Genomic DNA, 19,687 nt, shown 5'->3' with positions numbered 1-19,687 from the left:
TGAAAGAAAAATCTATCATTAATGTATGGAACATTATGAAATCGAGGTACTTAAACATAAGTTGTCCTTGAGCTATAGTGTTTTGTTAAATTTTCCAATCGAAAACTTAATTAGTAATTAACAATAAGATATTGATTATATAAACTAACAAAGCTGTTTGTGCTTCGGTCTTTAATTTGTGTTTTGTGTTAGGATGTTATTACAACTTAAATCGATATAGAACCCCGCATGGTCAATTTTCCCTGTTTTGGGTAAAACACTCACGTCTGGTTCCTGGAAGTTGGTGATATTGTTTTTCTAGCGACATTGTCTTGGCAAACAAAATAATGAGTGAAAAACGTTACATGTGCTTCTAGGAAAACGTTCTTTGTAATAATTAATCAGACAGGATATTACCAATTGATCAATTGATTAATTTAATTGTTTTCTATATTTTAAGTACTTGTTTAACGTATTGTAGTTAGTTTTAACTTGAGAATACAAAGTACAATTAAGAAAAGGAGAAATGTTTGTCCATTGACATAGGTGTCAATAACTATAGCTCATCATAGGGCCTTCAACTAAGATAAAAAAAAATAACACTCCATAGAAAGCTGCAAATGAACCCAAAATGGCAAATGTAAAACAATTCAAGCAATACAAAAATGTCGCCCTCATTTATTTTTAGATGAAAAGATTCGATAGCCAATTTGTTGGCCTGTTGAATTATTATGATCAACAAAAATTGTGTATGTGTATTAATTTAATAATTGTCGGGTATCAGCTTTTATATACTTTCTTTTTTTTTGTCTTACACATTTGACTTAGATAGAGCTTCAAATTTCTTGCAACTAGTCAAAAACTACCAAAAACTGTCAAATAGTCTCATATATATTTGAAACATTGTCAGATATGAGCCAAACCTAAACCCAAACAGATTGTTTCATACAGGATATGGTTTACACGGATGTTGATATCTGTGACATGTGTTACTTGGCTCAACTGATTTAGTTCTTAAAACTAAAAGACATTAAACATTTTAGATCAAAATCAATATGCCATTTTTTTTAATGTTTACAACAACATAAAGGTGCATTTATCACACATGACATTTCTACAATATATAATCCTATAAAAAATATTTTAGATTAAAACAATTGAAAGCCTGAACAGTTTTGCTATTTTTATAATTAAAATAGCAAATTGGTTACCGTCTCATGAATGACCTTACTGAAAAAAAATATTGCCGGAGATACACATTGAAAATATAAATATATTTTATTTCGTTTGAAATTAGTGTTTTCCCGTTTGCTATTAGTGGTAATTATTTATAGATGGGAACTAGTATAGCTAGTTCTGCAACAGTATGTACTATTTATAGAGTTTGATGTCGGGTGTATAATGCACGAGGAAAGTTTTTGCGGTTTCTACGGGTGGGATTTAATGGTACTATATACAGTTTGGCATTTAAATGTAATATTATCGAAGGTGCTCGCAGTTGCGTCGAATTGAAGTTGGTCACATTGGTATATTGACAGTTGCTGCTATGTTTATTACAAACGTACAGGCGTTGGAGGTATTAACCCAGGAAAAAGAAAAGATGCGAATGAGAAACAATGTTGTATGTCATGGATTTATATGTCAGTGGTTTGAATCGAAGAAATACGTACAAGAAAGTAAAATAAAATATTGTATCGCAAGAGAAAATGATATGTTACTGCGAGCAACTAATCCTATATCTGTGTTTGTTTTGTTTATAGACTATTGAATTTAGATATTAAATACTTTAAATTCGGACGAGCGCAGGGCCAGCCTAGTGAAGTATTTATCAGATGTAAATATACAGCATATCCAAGCCTTTCATATATATATATTTTTCCCCATATACCCTACTGATAAATCCGGTAAGCAAAGATAACTTAGAGAAGCACAATCTTAGCAGGTTATATTGATTATCTGAAAATTCGATTTAAAACCAAGTAACTGTCGTCAGAATGGATGTGGTTACAAAATGTCGACGAACGAACAAAGTTTAACGACAAAAACGATTACTTTACCAATTTATTTAGCTAAGGTTAATTTTTTTGTATCCTGTTATCCATCAATATTTTTTACAAAATTTAAAACAACGAAATATTATATCACTTGTTCTAGTTCACATTATATTTCAATGTAAATTATAAATGAGAATTTCTGTAATTTAACCTGGTAATCGTAGTTTGCTATTAAAACATAAAAATTGTTCGAATGAAATATTAAATTTGCTGAACTGGGAATGGTGAAGTTTTATTAAACCACCTACTTAAAGTTTTAATCAGCCATATGGTTTCATATTTTGAATGATGAAAGTTTAATTTTTCGAAATGACTGTCTTTCCACCACTTTTATTTTTGTCATTAGCTAATTCATTATCGCAGATACATTTTTTTTAATTAATCAAAGTCGTATTAAACTGTTGCTGTTAACAATTTACTCAATCTACAGCTTCAATTAAGTATCCCTTAAATTAGTTATTGAATATCTAGGTAAAATATTCAATAAAGTATATCTATAAAGTTAGTTAAATTTATTAAATACATAAGATACAAAAGTTAAGCTAAAAATGTTATCAACAAAGGAAAGCAAACGCACACACCATGGCGATGAAATAAGAAAACAACTAACAGGAGGCCACAGTTTCATTTATTCAAAACGTTTCTTTCCATATCTTGAAATTTATAAAATAGTGTAACACAATTGTGTTTCATATCATTAATTATCAAGGAGTATTAATTAGGAAATTTATTAAAAAGGAATTAAACTATTCAATGACAATCATGTACGCTCTGGACACTTAATAACGATCTGTTCAAATATTATAGACATATATACCCTGAAGCCAATAAATGACCATGTCTACTGTGAAATAACATGTATCCTTCAGGGGTTTAATTGTATAGTTTGACAATTAACCATAGACTAGAATGATTTAACATCCAGACGACTATGTAATCGGCCTACAGCTATTTGTATGGACCACTGGACTATATTAGATTCCTGAATGGACTACAAGGAGGGAATTCGATTAGACCAGAATTCGAATAGGACAGATTGGTACCGGAGATTCTAGAAAACATATGTTTTACGTAAAATTAGTAGAGCACCGGTGTAAATTAAGGTTGATTTAGAACCTTTGGTAGATGAAGTTAAGGGTACATTGAGGATACATTGTTTGCGTATTCTAGCCATTTGATGATTAATGGGTTTATGCAGTTGGGTAGTGTGTATGCACATTTGTTAAGAGAAAACAAATAGTCTATAATTTTAGATTCCAACCCCTTCTTCGGATGATTAACATAAGTGATGTTAAGTTATTAAATGGTGCAAGTTGTTTATGGTGTTAGATTACGCCATATTTACATATTGTTAATAGATTAAGAGAAGTATCTTCATAAAGTAGCACATTAAAGAAAAACATGGATATGTTTGCCCTTAGGGATTTACTAGTATTGTTGTAGTAGACTGATATTTGTAAAGAAAAAATAAGATACATATGAACTTCAGAACTTAATGACAAAATTTAAGTGAAATAGATAATTGATATTAAAGGAAAACTAGCATTCAAATAAAATTGAAATTGAAAAGTAAACAATTATGAGGATCATTGTCAGAAATTCAAAATAAGGAAATAATTTAAAATTAAGGAGTTGAAAAAAAAAAATCTTAACGATGTGTTTTGTTCATAAGTAGGCATAGATTTTTTTTTAAATGTTTTAGTTTTTAAGAGGTTAGTTAAGTTTTAAATGTATATAATATTTTTAAACTCAGATCTCAACATATACCCTAACACTAAGTCGTATTGAAATGTATAAAAGGGATAGGCAGTAGGTTTGGAATTTTAAAACAAATGAAAAATAGATATATAAAAAAAAAAGGAAATAGTATGATAAGGAAACTATATACTAATTTTAGAAAAATGTAATACATTACAGAGAACGACAATTTTTCGCTATAAGGTGTTTTTGTTGTCAAATATGAAATGTAGAGTCAGTAACAAATTGCGCAAGAGGTAGTTAAAATCTTAAACGTTTTTTTTTAGAGTAAGGAGATAAATTTGTGGTCTATATTTAACGTTAAGATTAATTAATGAAACACAATTTCAGACTGTAAAAGTATTACAATTGGGAACAAAGTAACACATATAATTTTTAGTATATATTTTTTTGTTATAGGTATCATGTACATGTAGGTGTAGGGGTTATATAACATGATCGAATTGAACTATTTTGATCGTAAATTAATGATTTTTTTTACGTCTTGTGTAAATAGACATATTTTTGTTTTTATTATGTAGGATTTTTAAACTTGTAGAAGTTGTATACGACAGATTCCCGATTTTATTTATCTTTTGTTTTAATGGATAATTCGACATAAAAAAAAAGAACGTCTTGTACTGATTTATATATAGAAATTGTTTTACAAAATATTGCTAGGCTTGGACAATCCTGCGAACTCAAGGCAATGAACAAACTATCAATAATCTGAAAGATGATAAATAAAAAAAAGAAACAAGGGGAAGTAAACAAGTTTTAGTTTGTCCAAATTGAGATAAATTTATCAGTGGGGTTTAGGTGCGATCTTCATTGGAATAGCCATATTTTTGTACTGTTAATTAATTAAGAATATATCTTGGTTAGCCAAAAAGAATGTTGTGAGTTCTGGTTCTAATGCCACGAACAATTGGGTGAACACAAATGGTGTCTTCGCAATTGGTTGGAATAGATGTTACTGATAACAGAGAGATGTCTTCCTCCGCACCATTGGTCATGGACAAAACTTAATCGATTGCCGATGTTAACAGCCTCTTAAGAAGGACGAACCAACCAGCTAGATGCGTCAAATACTACGTAATGGAGATGATGATGACGACATTTGTACAAAGATGTGCGCCCTTTCCAGCAGTTGATGAACTTTATACTTTGATGGTGACAGAAATAAAACATGAACTATGTATATCGAACTATTTAACTGGTGATTCAAATGAACTATGTGTAAATATATCCAGCTATTGGACTTGGTGAATGTAATGAACTTATTATATCCAGATATTGGACTTATGGAACTTTATAAACTTTAGATGTGTGGTGATGGTTACGGGAAACTTTGCAATGAACTATCACAATAACCTACAGGAAGAAAAACTACCGTATTTTATTGAACTTTCGTTTTATTTAGGAGGAAAGGAAAATGTAACACAATTGTGTTTCATATCATTAATTATCAAGGAGTATTAATTAGGAAATTTATTAAAAAGGAATTAAACTATTCAATGACAATCATGTACGCTCTGGACACTTAATAACGATCTGTTCAAATATTATAGACATATATACCCTGAAGCCAATAAATGACCATGTCTACTGTGAAATAACATGTATCCTTCAGGGGTTTAATTGTATAGTTTAACAATTAACCATAGACTAGAATGATTTAACATCCAGACGACTATGTAATCGGCCTACAGCTATTTGTATGGACCACTGGACTATATAAGATTCCTGAATGGAATACAAGGAGGGAATTCGATTAGACCAGAATTCGAATAGGACAGATTGGTACCGGAGTTTCCGCCAAGGTCTCCCCCTCGTGGGTAGGCTGGAACTAATGTGCTTAATATCCGAAATACTCTAACAGGAACGAACAGTTATACCATTATACGATCACGTGCCCGTGTGAGATATTGAACATTCGAACAATTCAACTTTTAAGACAGTTTGTGAACATTCGAACATTTGAACTTTAGAATATTTCTTGACTTTGTAATTACGTAATAAAATATATTTATCCATTAATGACTTCGTCACAATAGCACAGTATGGCAGTATAAACACTGCAAATGGGATATTTGTTTAAAGATATTGCGTTTTATAACTTAAAATGGTAGATATAATGGTAGATGAAAATTATTAATGAAGATATATGTAATTAAAAAAAGTAATCAATATCTACAATTGTTTTCAAAATTCTAGAAGTTCCTCTTAGATGAGTTGTAAATTATTGAAATCTTTACGTTATGAACAAATCAATAAATAAATATCACAAGGATGACATAACAAAGTAAAATACTATTTATATTCATTATATTGCTAACCAGATATCCGGAAGTGTTCAGCGAAAGCTTCTGTTACTGTAAATATGAATGATCTTAGAGCTGCAAAGTATCATGGACATTTTAGTTATTTTGCCCAGAAACGATATGTTTGAATAATGAATATATATAATATAGTCATTTCTCTAAATTATTTAATGTTTCTTTAGAATGAAACTATTGATGGTGTTGATGTATATGTTTTACAATGGCCTATATGGGTCATCTTTTCTCTTGATTAATGATGTAGAGGAAAATAAGATGTTGTGTGAGTGTCAGTGAGTCAACTCTCCATCCAAGTCACAATTTGTAAAAGTAAATTATTTTAGGTCAAAGTACTGCCTTCAACACAGAGCATTTGCTCATACCAAAAGCCGCAATAAAGGGCCCAACAATAACTAGGATAAAACTTTTTAAACAGGAAAACCAGCGGTCTCATTTGTATCAAACACTAGAAACGAGAAATATTTATGAACCATACCAACACACGACAACCGGTAGTTTATCTACAGTGATCAATAGCCTGTCAACACATTTGATACTAGTTTGTGACAGGTTAGTTCGTCTCTGATCTTAGTTGTCGAGAATTGCCAATGTTTTATTTCAAAGTTCGGTGTTTACCTCCATTCCGACTTCCCCCACCAATAAAAACGGACCATCACAATAACGCCAAGAGTGCTGAAAATAGTGTTAAAACTAACAACCATTCAATTGATCAAAATGAAATCAACGGAGACAAAAGATGGCATTATCATACTTTCTTTTTTGTTTCTTTATTACAGTTCAGTTGAATTTAAATTGAGAACGGAAATGAGGAATATGTCAAAGGACAACCCAACCAAAACATTTTAATAGACATCATTTCGTCATCATATTGTTTTGTCCTAAATCAATACCATAAAGAAAAGTATAGTTTTCTTATCCTGAAATGTGGATATCTTTTAGTTAGGAATGTCAAACTTTATGTCTGTAAGCATTCCAAATTATTTTTGTTTCTTTTAAAACACATTTAACAAACATACATATATAAAATGAAAGCAATTGAAAATCGACTAAAAGAACAAATAGAAACATGGCAAAGTATTTTTATTTTTTTTTATCACGACGAAACGAAATTGAAGGCGCGGTTGTAATCAGATTGGACTTTGTATTCAGACGCAATAAAATGAGTAAACGAAATAAGGAACTAAAATTGATAAAACAGGTGTATGTTTAACTTAAAAAGTGGGTGAATTAATGAAGTAATGAGTATAATGGTGTGGACAAAAATGATAATGGATAACTTTAGAAGCAAAAGTAATGGTTCATTTTCAGAACGAATACTGTTGTTTCATGCTTAATTATGCTGATATAACCTCATCAAAGATTCAAGGAATTATTATCATGCTGTTTTGATTTGTTTCCGCTTGCCTTTTTCTGTTTTTGTTTATGACGTCTTCTGACAGGCAAAGGGAGTAAGTTCTGTAAGTGAATATCTTGCTCCGACTATTAATTTCAATGTTTCAAGAAGAAAAATGTTTTTTAAGTAATGAAAAGACATGTAAAAAGAATAAATAAAACTCTTTTTGTCAAATTTTTATTATGATTACTCGATTTTTACATCCTAATTTGGTCAAAAATAGAGATGTTGGGAAGCTTTTCGGATTTGAACAAGATTAAGGCATAGAAAACATTAGGCGCTGGCGTTGATTACCTAAATAATCAAGTCAGATACATAAACTGTCATAAAAAAGCATCATTTTACAAAAATATGACAGTTTATGTATTATGATTGTCGGCGCATACGCGCTGATTCCTGTCCGAAAATTTATTGGAAATTTTCCGGTTTTCATTGAATTTTCATACTAAATTTAAATGAGCTTTATTTGTGAGATTATTAACAAATCGCAATTACGTAAATGTTAATATGGTTCAACAAAAAATCTTCTCCTATCTAAACATTGTATTAAAAATTATTCATTGTGATTTTGGTTAATAAATTCCAATTTGAAATTTTAGCTAGAAGTATGAGACATTTTAGGACCTTATCGAACATACTCCAAAGTTAAGTGAAGACTGATGGTTTAACTGTAAGGAATGCTCGTAGAGCTGTGTTTCGTGAGACTCTTTGCAGCGAACGATAGTGTGTTTCAAATTTTATTGTGTGAAGGTTATGCAAATACTTATCAATGGTACCAGGATTATAATTTAGTACGCCAGACGCGCGTTTCGTCTATATAAGACTCATCAGTGACGCTCATATCAAAATATTTATAAAGCCAAACAAGTTCAAAGTTGAAGAGCATTGAGGGTCCAAAATTTCCAAAAAGTTGTGCAAAATACGGCTAAGGTAATCTATGCCTGTTTATAAAGCCAAACAAGTACAAAGTTGAAGAGCATGAGAATCCACAATTCCAAAAAATTGTGCCAAATACGGTTAAGGTTAAACTATTTTTAACGCTAATGGTTCTATTTTAAAAACATTTCTTGGTAAAAAAAAAGTACATCTTCGCTGTACATGAATGCTATCATAAGTAGATATTTAATTTCTTAGAGCTTAATCACAAACTCTATTTCTTATTTTTTCGACTTCTTTGTATCTTCAGCAGTTTAGTTTTAGTGCATATGAATTCCAACCATATATATTGGAGTGCATGCGTAGAAAGAACTTGTCAAAGTTATTTACTACAGGTTAAAGTAATAATTGTTTTTTCTACCCATAGACTAGTGTGCATGGGTAAACGACTCTTGTCAATCAGTTACTTCAATTAATAATTAAATGTGTTATTTTTAACCATAGCATTATAGTGCATGGGTAACTGTAACTTGTCAATGAATTATTGCAGTTTATAGTTATATGTGTTATTTATATCCATAGATTGGGGTGCATGGGTTAACGGAACTTGTTTTACAAATTGTGAACAGAACAGGACAAGACAATGTAGTAGTGAACCCTGTACAGGTGATGCTTGGGAGGTAACAAGTTGTGATTATGGAGACTGTGTCATAGAAGGTTTGTCAAGTTAAGCTCTTTTTAACATTCATTGACCCATTGATAATCATGATTTACCATATGAAATGCTTTCATGTTTACACTTTAATTGTTCATTTTAATACTTTAAAATAGACAAAAGAATGAATTTAAAACAAGATCATGTTGCTTTAAATATTATCTCTTGACGATTCACACCATTAACCAATTTTAATTAGGAATGAAAAAGTAAAATCACAAAAATACTGAACTTAGAGGAAAATCAATTCGGAAAGTCCATAATCACATGGCAAAATCAAATAACAAACGCATCAAAAACTAATGGACAAGAACTGTCATATTCCTGACTTGGTACAGGCATTTTCAAATGTAGAAAATGGTGGATTAAACCTGGTTTTATAGCGCTAACCCTCTCACTTTGATGACAGTCTCATCAAATTCCATTATATTTACATTGATGCGTTAACTAAACAGACACAATAAATAAAATAGTCAAAATATGGGTACATCAGTCATCATCGTATAACAATTTTAAAAGGAACAATTTAACAGAAAACAAAAACATCTATCTACAAACACATTCATTGATTTGAGAGTGTGACGTCAGAAAATTTTATACGTCACATCAATTTGTCGTTCAATGTGCATAAAAACAATTTTAACAATATACATAGGCAATGTTAGCATATAGGGTTAAAAAATCAAAAGTATGTAAGAATAAATTTCAGAAATAGACCGAGATTGAAAATAGTCCAAAAGTTATATATAGAATTTTTAAGAATCCACAAATAGTAAATTCCACTACGCGGTTGAAAGATTTTGACGTTTATGGTTCAACGTATTTTGTAATTCATAATAGAAATATATCATCATGACATACACTAGAACAATATCATACTGACATGATCTTTTAAAGTACAGAGTCACGTTGTAAGAACCAAAGAAATACAAAAAGTCGCATATACAAAGCACGACACCAAAAATTAAAAGACAATACAAGCACATTGACGAGATGTACAAGTACCGAGCCATGTCAAACGGATATCACATAAAACCATTCAACAGTAAAAGTAATATTAATAATAGAACAAAGACAAATGAAAGAACTAAAAATTAAGATGATAAACAACATCAGTACGCATAATCTATACATCAAGACCATAAGTATTATTTGTGAAGTTGATACGGAATATTTATCAACAAGGTCTTCGTACCTTCCGATGAACTTTTTTAGAAAAAGGACGAGACGTTCTTTGACATACCCCTGGTTCATTAACTTTCTACTCAGACACTGATGACGTTTTACAAAGTCTGAGTAGGAGCAGCAAGCTCTTGAATATCGAATAAGTTGGGAAATATATATCCCATATGCAGGTGAAGTTGCTATATTGCTACTGAGGTGGGGAAAATTTATAATTTCAAAATTAAAATCGTCTCGTTTGTCATAGATTCGGGTACTGAGATGACTGTGTAAGTCAAATTCGAGATATAAGTCTAAAGATGAGGCGGAGGAAGCCGTGTCTGTTGTTTCTTTAATCTCTAGTTCTTGGGGATATATTAATGAAACAGAAAGCAAACTGATATTGATTATTTAAGAATCAAATTTTGGCTAAAATGTTGTATGCTGGACAGCATGATAAAATAACAGAATATAAGTCGTAAAAAAAAATTATATGACACATATATGTAATTTACACCGTTCATACGCAAGCTGAATTCGATTTCATCTACCACTAAAAACTTACAAGATAAAATTTTAGACAATCGTCAAAACCCTTACATCTAAACACAACAGGGATGTAGACGCTCATTATATATTTTTTGATTATTCTTGCGTTTGTTTGTATTGTGTTCCTGTCAAGTAGTATTATCATTTTAGTGATATTTCTTAACACTGTCATATGAGCGGGAGGTTTGGATAGCAATAAAACTAGGTTCAACATATTATTTTTATTAAATGTCCTGTACCATATCAGAAATATGATTTATAAAATATGGCGGGAAAAGGCTGACTCGGATTTTTACCTTAGATTTGCATTGGTATTATTTTGGTCTCAAATCGAAAGAAAGAAAGAAAATCCAGAATCTGCTTAAATTTTGTCAATTGACCTTTTATGAGCTTTTAAGTCTAATGTTGAAAGATAAATAGGTGTTATGGGGCAAAATATTTTATCTTGTATCGTATGGAAAAACACCAAGGAGTCCGAACATTTGACCCTTATTCCCAAACCTCACCTAAGTACATCCTTAATGTGTTTCCCTCGCTCTTAATTTGTTACCCAGATTGTTTTTCTCGCAATCAACTTATGACTTATGAACAGCGGGATACTACTGTTGTCTTAATTTCTGTCAATAAATGGAGCATTGCTATGCATCCCAATGTGGAAATGAAATTATTGAATACATTTGATGTAAGATATATGTCTTTTTTATAAATTATTTTATATACAGAGAGAGATAAATGCAAAACAAAATACGAGAATGAGCTTTATAGTGTTATTTACTGACTAATGATATAGTATCGAATTCATAACAGTGTGGCTATGGACATTGATTGGCGCACTTTAATATCCCATTGACTGGGACAGATTAGGTGAACGATCGTCTATAACGCCCATTGCTCACGACGTCCTTAATATAAACATTTAAACCGTGGGGTCACCAAAGGTTCTCAACGCCTATATAAAATAATTCGAAATACTAATCAGGAATTTGTGTTTTGATTTATATTGATTAAATAAACGTCCTTTACTTGTGTTTTTGTTATGTTTCGACAATCAATTTTCATAAGAAGATATCGCAAAGCCATGTTCTTTCAGAAAAAAGAATGACTTACTAAATGCATGTATTGATTGATTATCTTTTTCGGATTTAACAATTTCGATTGTCGAGTTATGTAATCTTTTAACTTTTATCTGGTCTAATTTTATTTTAGAACGAATGCATAATCCACTTTCAAAAGTTGTGCAAATACGAAACATAAAGACAAAATATACTTCTGCCCTGTCTTTTTCGTACTTGAAAGTTATTGGATAGTAAGAAAGCTATTTGGATTAAACCTTGTGAAATTTGCATGCATTTACGTTATTGTATTGGCAAAATGTATCATTTGGTGTATATAGGAAACTTAAACCGTTCTGCTATACTGCTACTATACTTGTGAAAAACACTTGGCAACAGAAACGCATTCATCTTATCTATATAAAAAAAATCGACCCAATTTACATAGAAATGGACGTCTTCGTGCATTTGTGATCGCAAATAAAATATGTTCCGGACCTTATGAGTATTTGGACCATACGTGTATGGTTGGACCATATTAGTATACCCTTATGGTCATGATATATGCGTATGGTCCAAATACTCATTTGGTCCGGAACACATACATGATATTCTGTGCGTTGTCGGTCGTCTATTAATTTTTTTCTTTTGTTGATGGATTTGACGTCTTTCTGTGAGTGATTATTTGTTCATGACTTAAAACTTACTTGCAAATAATTTAAAAACAAGACTTGATTTATAAAAATGTCCAAACAAACCATGATTTTTTTTTAAACATACATCACATCCATTGCAAAAGGCTAAAATTCGCCAGGTCTTTAATTTCAACTAAGTGAGTTGACTAAATTAATGTTGCGGACCATTTTCCAATTTCCATGCAGTATCCCTATTTTTTTTTCTCGCTCATCTTTTATGTTTGTTTTTTTCATCCCAAGACCTCTTGGAGCTTTCATTCTATAAAGTGTGTATTTTGCTAATGGTCGAAGGCCATACGGGGACCTATAGCTTGATAACGCCTGTTGGTCCCTGGAAAGAATGTTTCTGATTGTCTATCACACTTCATATTCTTATTTTAACATGCAGTTATATCTATGATAAGAATGAAAATTGAATTGTCATTGAGACAAAAACCCAACCAAAGAGCAAAAAAAAAAAAAAAAAAAAGCCCAAGGCAACATGTAGATCTTTCGTATCAAGGGAATTGCTATAAATATATTTATTTCAGGTTAATAGTATTAGGCCATACTCAAGTTATAAAATAGATCTTGTCGTCAACTTTTGCAACCAGCTTCTATGTTTCTATAATGCACTGTTCATCTTTTTTGGGCTTCGACTTTTCCATTGGACAGACAATTTTGTTTTCGACTGTTTTAAAAAGATGCATTTTTTTACAAAATCATACAAGTAAGGAGTCTCTGGCCTTTGGTAGTGTTGTATGTTAATTAATTAATGTTTGTTTATTTATTTGTTTAGGAAATAAGTATGACGTACATTTTCACTGAACTAGGACACTTTTTATAATAGTTTTTCGATATCGCTCGGGCAAAAATAATCACGAATATAATGCCTAACCATGCATTGAAAAAAACGGGTATAAACTACATAGTGCAGCTTCCAACAAGAATACAAGATTTATTGATTTTCAAAATGCGACTAAAATTAATAATTTGCTCGCACCTTAAAAAATTCAAGTTTGATTTTCATTGAAATAAAATAATTGTTATGATTTACACACCGTTACTTTTTCCAATATAAATATTCGAACTATTTTGTTTGTTGTTTCCTTTATAAATTTACATCATTTTTAAAAAGACCACGCGTCTTCTATATAGAAGACTATAAAAGCGATGTTCATTATCTTTCTTCTGCTGTAAGTTTAATTTAGTTATTTTGTGTCATAATTGCCATCTCGTATGTTTTAAATTTGAATAAAGAAGATTCAGGTTGTCTTATACGTCAATGATACACACAAAAAAACACGATAACAAATAAAATAAGGTGCAACATTCATTCTCCATGAAAAAAAATACATCACATGGATGTAATTTTTGTAAGAAAAATACCAATTTCGTGAGAAGTTGTGTGTTGGACTTGAAGAGCCAAGGCAAACTGACAAATATCTGAATGAACGAATCGATTTATGGTATATAAAAAAAAAACAAAGCCCACATGGTTAGCATTGAATAAATACAAGGCCACTCTTAAATGATCACAACGTAGAAGTTTTTGTTCTCTTAATAAGATATTTTCTGAAATAACGCGGGTCCCTATTAACTTAAAAGTTTTTTTGTTTTTTTTTACCATGAATAAACTTTTTTTTTTATTATTATTTATTGATATCAGCTCTGGACATTAATATTCTTAAAAGTGAAACTGTTGTAAGTGATGGTATAACAATTATTTAAAATAAATTCCTTGAATGATTTGTGAAAAGAAAGTTTCATTTTATGTATCAGAATTTGTAACAAATGATTATTTAAATCCCCACTTGAAGGCCTCCGATAGACTGAGTGAGCATAAAATCATCGCCCACGACAAACAAGTTAAAGGTAAACTTTTCAGTACAATTACTAATAAACGTTTTGCTGTCGACCACACTGTTATGAATTTCGTTCTATATATGGTTTCGTTCTGACATGAAATGCCAAGTAAGGCTTCAAACAGTTCTGTAAATTAATTAAATAGAAGTATTGCTGTGCGAGGAACAACGTTCAGTAAAGCTTTCACAAAGACGCTTAACCCCTGTCACATTCTGTCAGGAGCCAGTACCTCAGCGGTTATTGTTTGTTTCTGTTTAATATAAAATCACAAAATTCCGAGGTAAATATTTCTTTTTTTCTGTCGTGAGTTCTCTTTTGAATTATTCTAATGAAATATTTTGGGCCTTTTCTAATTCAAAGACTAACTTTAAATACTAATACCATTCATAAAAAGTTATCATAAGTTGATTTTTTATTCTGAGATTACTTCACGCAGGTAAACATGTCGTGTTTAATAAGTATGTGCAATTGAACTGTTTATTGTATCTTTTTGCTACAGCTGGAACAATCTCTGCAGTCTTTTTTTACTCAATTGAATATCAGCGACAATTAAAAACTCATTGTTCAGAGAACAATTGAAGGTCTTTCCACCTGGAAAGATCTTTTTTGATTAAAAAAAAATTAAAATTCAGTTTAAAATGTAATTTCTAGCATCAAACTATAGCTACGTGTACGCTTATTTCCAAAATATATGGTTTCTAAAAAAAAATTGTTAAAATTTGACTTCCGATATTATTTTATTGTGTACTTGAAACTGATTCCAAAAATATAATTTTCTATATACTTATATATTACACAAGTACAAAAATAGCTACTCCCGGTTTACAAAAGGTCACTTCCGGTTGGCTTTTCAAAGGTGATATGACTTGCAACCTGATGAAATAATTCCCATGGCTTTATCAGGTATCCTTATGCAGTAAAAGCAAAGGTCAGACTCTAGAACATCAAATTTAACTATGACCATGAGCTCAATTTGAAGGTCATAAACTCAAGACCTAAAATTAAAAAAAAACAAGGTCTTTATTACATATTGTGAATGAGTTATATCACCATACACATAATTTTAAATATAAGAGGGAGAGAAAATTCGAATTTAATGTAAGCGTAAAATAAAACCAAAATCTAAATTTAGATTATAACATTGACCTCTGACCTTGGCCTGATTTTCTTTTTTTGGACCAAGGACTTCTAATCAACAGACCCTAGGTCTCTATCACTTAAGGTTTACCAGTAAGAAATGCATACCACTTATATCAAATGAAAAAGGGGAATAACTCTCATATAGAGTGTTCGTAACGCTTTAGTCGTAAAACGTAATATTCTGAGGATACAACGAGCAATTTGGAAAAAAAATGTGCTTTCTTTTACGGTTGCGAATGAAATCTCAAAACAAAAAACACAGTGTTTGGGGAATAACTCTTTCAAGGAAAAGTGTCCGATTAAACAGGGTTAGTTTCAAAAGCATATAGACTCTATGATATATAAAGGCAACAGTAGTATATTTCTGTTCAAAATTCATAAATCGATTGAGAGAAGAGAAAAACAAATCCGGGTTACAAACTAAAACTAAGGGAAAGGGGAGAACAACATCACAACAGAAACACTAAAATGAAACACACTCAGAAAAGAACTTTAATGTAACAATGGCCATGTTCCTGACTTGGCACAGGACACTTTAAATGGTGGTAGAACCTGGTTTTGTGGCTAGCCAAACCTACCGCTTTTATGACAGTGTAAAATATAACATTAAAATGACAATATCATATGACAGGACTAAGAAACACACAAATAACAGCTATCAAAAGGTACCAGTCTTATGAATTAATACGGCGGACGCGCCTTTCGTCTACATAAGACTCATCAGTGACACTAATTTATTATATTATATTAAATACCAAAAAACTTAGCGACATCTTTTGAAACAAAAATACAGCACAAGAAAAAAATGAGGGGAAATTTTTTTAAAAAAGTAATCAGAACAAAAGAAAAATATCTTTCTGCGGAAAGTTGGAAAGACCGTATTATAAAATATTAATTTCATGTCAAACAATCTAAGTATTTTTTGTTTATTTACACTCCAATGGCTATTATCTATAATGAGATAAAGATCTGTATTGGGAATAGTATGATAGATCATATCAAACTAAGACCAAGATTTTCTGACTGTGTTAGTTATTTATAATGTATGAGTAATATTGATGGAATGATCATGCTAATACTTTTATTTCATCTGAAACTTGAGAGTTGCGTTTTATCTGTACAGGCATTCGATCAGATTTACATATGAAAGGGTATAAATTATGTTAGAATGTATATGAACGAAACACTATTTTAAGTTGCAGTTTGAATAAAATTCTGCAAATAAATAGAAAAGGGGAAAAGATGAATAACAAAAATACTGAATTCCGATGAAAATTCAAAAAGGAAAGTTCCTAATCAAATGGCAAAATCTTCTATAAATTTAAGTCCATTGATACATTAACAATTTATTGAATCAATTTCCAAAAGCACCATTTGCTTTTAAATTATCAAAGCTTTTACGTCATTATGTTATTGTTCTATTATATGTCATTATCTTATAGTTCTTTTATAAATTAGAAAATACTTTGAACGACAAACGACAAAATTATTTTAATCGCGTAGTGGTGTTGATTCTCAATAATTCTTAAGAACTTTTGGACAATTTTAAATCTCGGTATATTTCTGAAATTAATTCTTACATACTTTTGATATTTTAACCTGGTATGCAAACATTCTCAATGTGAAATTATAAAATTGTTTTGAATAAACATTGAACGACAAAATTTCTTCTTATGTGATGTGTAAATTTTCTGACGTCAGACACGCGAAGCAATGAATGTGTTTTTAATTTGATAGATGCTTTTCTAATTTTTTGTTTAACTGTTTGTTTTAAAACAGTGATGACTGCTGTACCCATATTTTGACTATTTTATTTATTATGTCTGTTTTGTTCACGCATCGTTGAAAATATAACGGAATTTGATGAGACTGTGAGAAGCTTAGAGCTATAAAATCAGGTTCAATCCACCATTTTCTACATTTTGTTCATTCGTTTGATGTGTTTTGTCATTTAATTTTGCCATGTGATTACGGACTTTCCGATTGAACTTTCCTCGGAGTTCAGTATTTTTGTGATTTTACTTTTTACATATATAGGTTTTTAGAATTTCCTTATGAATATAATAAAAAAAAAGAATAGTTCGTCGATGAGTATTCTTTTGTTGCACGATCCGTTGGTAGTAAAATAAAACTGCGTCACAGGCTTCAGAACATCAGAAGATCAAATGTTCCGAATCACCTATCGCTTTTAAATGGGTATATATAATTGAATGTTTAATACCATTATTTTACAGACCATTCGATAAATATTTTTTTTGGATTCAATATATTGTGTTTCGTAAAGACAAATTAATAATTGCCATGCAAAAATGTTTACGTGAGGCCAAAAGTGATCTTATTTTGTTAATCACGTAACAATATTAATGATAAGCAAGTTACTATCTAAGTGACAATCTCACTTTAGAAACGTTTAAAAAAGGGCCGAATGATACTAGAGGAACAGTCAAACTCATTATCGAAAATAAACTGACAACGCCATGGCTAAAAATAAAAAAAGACAGACAGAATAATAATAGTACACAAGAAACAACATAGAAAATAAAAGACGAACCCCGCCAAAAACTGGGGGTGATCTCAGGTGCTCAGGAAGATGACACTGAGTAATGCTTATGTCAATTACTGGTCAATGGTTATCGTATAAATTACCCGGACAATAACTGTATGGGCGGACCATACGATAAAATAAACATATTTATGGTCATGACAGAGGCGTAACGTACAGATTAGGTAACAGGGATCAGTAGTTTTGTGATATACACTATTGGAATCGGTATCGGATTCGACCAAGAAAATTAAGGAAAAAACTATAAAAATCACTACATGTATACGTCATGTAACAAATATTGCCATCTTTGTATTGTTTCAGAGGAGTTGAATGAAATGAAATGAAATCATTCTCTTTTATAATAGTCTATATTACTCATTAATGAACAGTCAATTCTTTGTTATTTTTTTTAATTGAGTTTTGCATTCTGGCGTAAATGCAAAATTTGATCTAGGTATCAATGATGAGTTTATTTACAACCACTGTGTCGATGCAACTGCTGGTGGAGTTTAAATTCCCGAGGAATATACACATACTTAGGCTTTTCTACCTTAGGAATAGATTACCTTAGATGCAAAATCTTTAGGAATTTAGGTCCTGAATGCTCTTCTACATTCGTACTTTATTTGGTCTTTTTAACTATTTTGGATTTAGCGTCATTGATGATGAGTCTTTTGTAGACGACACGCGCGTTGGCGTGAAAACATCATTTAATCCTGGTAACTATGAGGAGTCTATTTACAACCACTGGGTCGATGCCACTACTGGTGGAGTTTTAATTTCTTGAGCCCATCACCAGCCCATTAGTCAGCACTTTTGTGGTGACATGAATTATCATTGACATGGTCATATTTATAAATTAACTGTTTACAAAACTAAGACGTTTTGGAATACTTAGGTTTTTCTACCTCAGGAATAGATTGCCAGAGCTGTATTTGGCAACACTTTTAGGAATTTTGGTCATTAATGCTCTTCTATATTCGTACTTTATATGGCCTTTTTAACTTTTTTGGATTCGAGCGTCACTGATGAGTCTTTTGTAGACGAAATGTGCGTCTTGCGTAAATACAAAATTTAATCCTGGTATCTGTGATGAGTCTATTTACAACCACTGGCTCGATGCCACTGCTGGTGGAGTTTTAAATCCTTGATGGTATCACCAGCCCAGTAGTCATCACTTATGTGTCGATTTTGCTGTCCCAGGAATAGATTACCTTAGCCGTATTTGGCACAACTTTTTGGAATTTTGGATCCTCTATGCTCTTCAACTTTGTATTGTTTGGCTTTACAACTATTTTGATATGAGCGTCACTGATGAGTCTTATGTAGACGAAACGCGCGTCTGGCGTACTGAATTATAATCCTGATACTTTTGATAACTGTTAAGACTTTTGGTCCTCATTGCTCTTCTACATTCGTACTTTATTTGGCCTTTTTTACTTTTTTGAATTCGAACGTCAATGACGAGTCTTTTGTAGACGAAACGCGCATTTGGCGTAAATACAAAATTTAATCCTAGCATCAATGAGTCTATTTCCAAATAGTCATTATGCTTATAACAGCATTACTCTTGATCTGTTTTTAATGAAAATACCACCTTTAAT

The 19,687-nt window shown here is 31.1% G+C and overlaps 1 protein-coding gene across 2 annotated transcripts in view; it reads left to right on the top strand.

Annotated features, from left to right (window-relative positions):
* LOC143045620 (uncharacterized) overlaps window positions 1-19,687 on the top strand; it is a 104,877-nt gene that overhangs the window by 30,438 nt on the left and 54,752 nt on the right. For both annotated transcript variants that reach the window (XM_076218241.1, XM_076218240.1), the window contains exon 2: window positions 8,964-9,098. In XM_076218241.1, the coding sequence (XP_076074356.1) occupies window positions 8,964-9,098 (135 nt within the window). The remainder of the gene's footprint in view (window positions 1-8,963; window positions 9,099-19,687) is intronic.

Source organism: Mytilus galloprovincialis, chromosome 9 (genome assembly GCF_965363235.1).
Source record: "Mytilus galloprovincialis chromosome 9, xbMytGall1.hap1.1, whole genome shotgun sequence".
Taxonomy (NCBI): domain Eukaryota; kingdom Metazoa; phylum Mollusca; class Bivalvia; order Mytilida; family Mytilidae; genus Mytilus; species Mytilus galloprovincialis.
The sequence above is the reverse complement of the archived record's forward strand: the minus strand, read 5'-3'. Positions and strand labels throughout refer to the sequence as shown.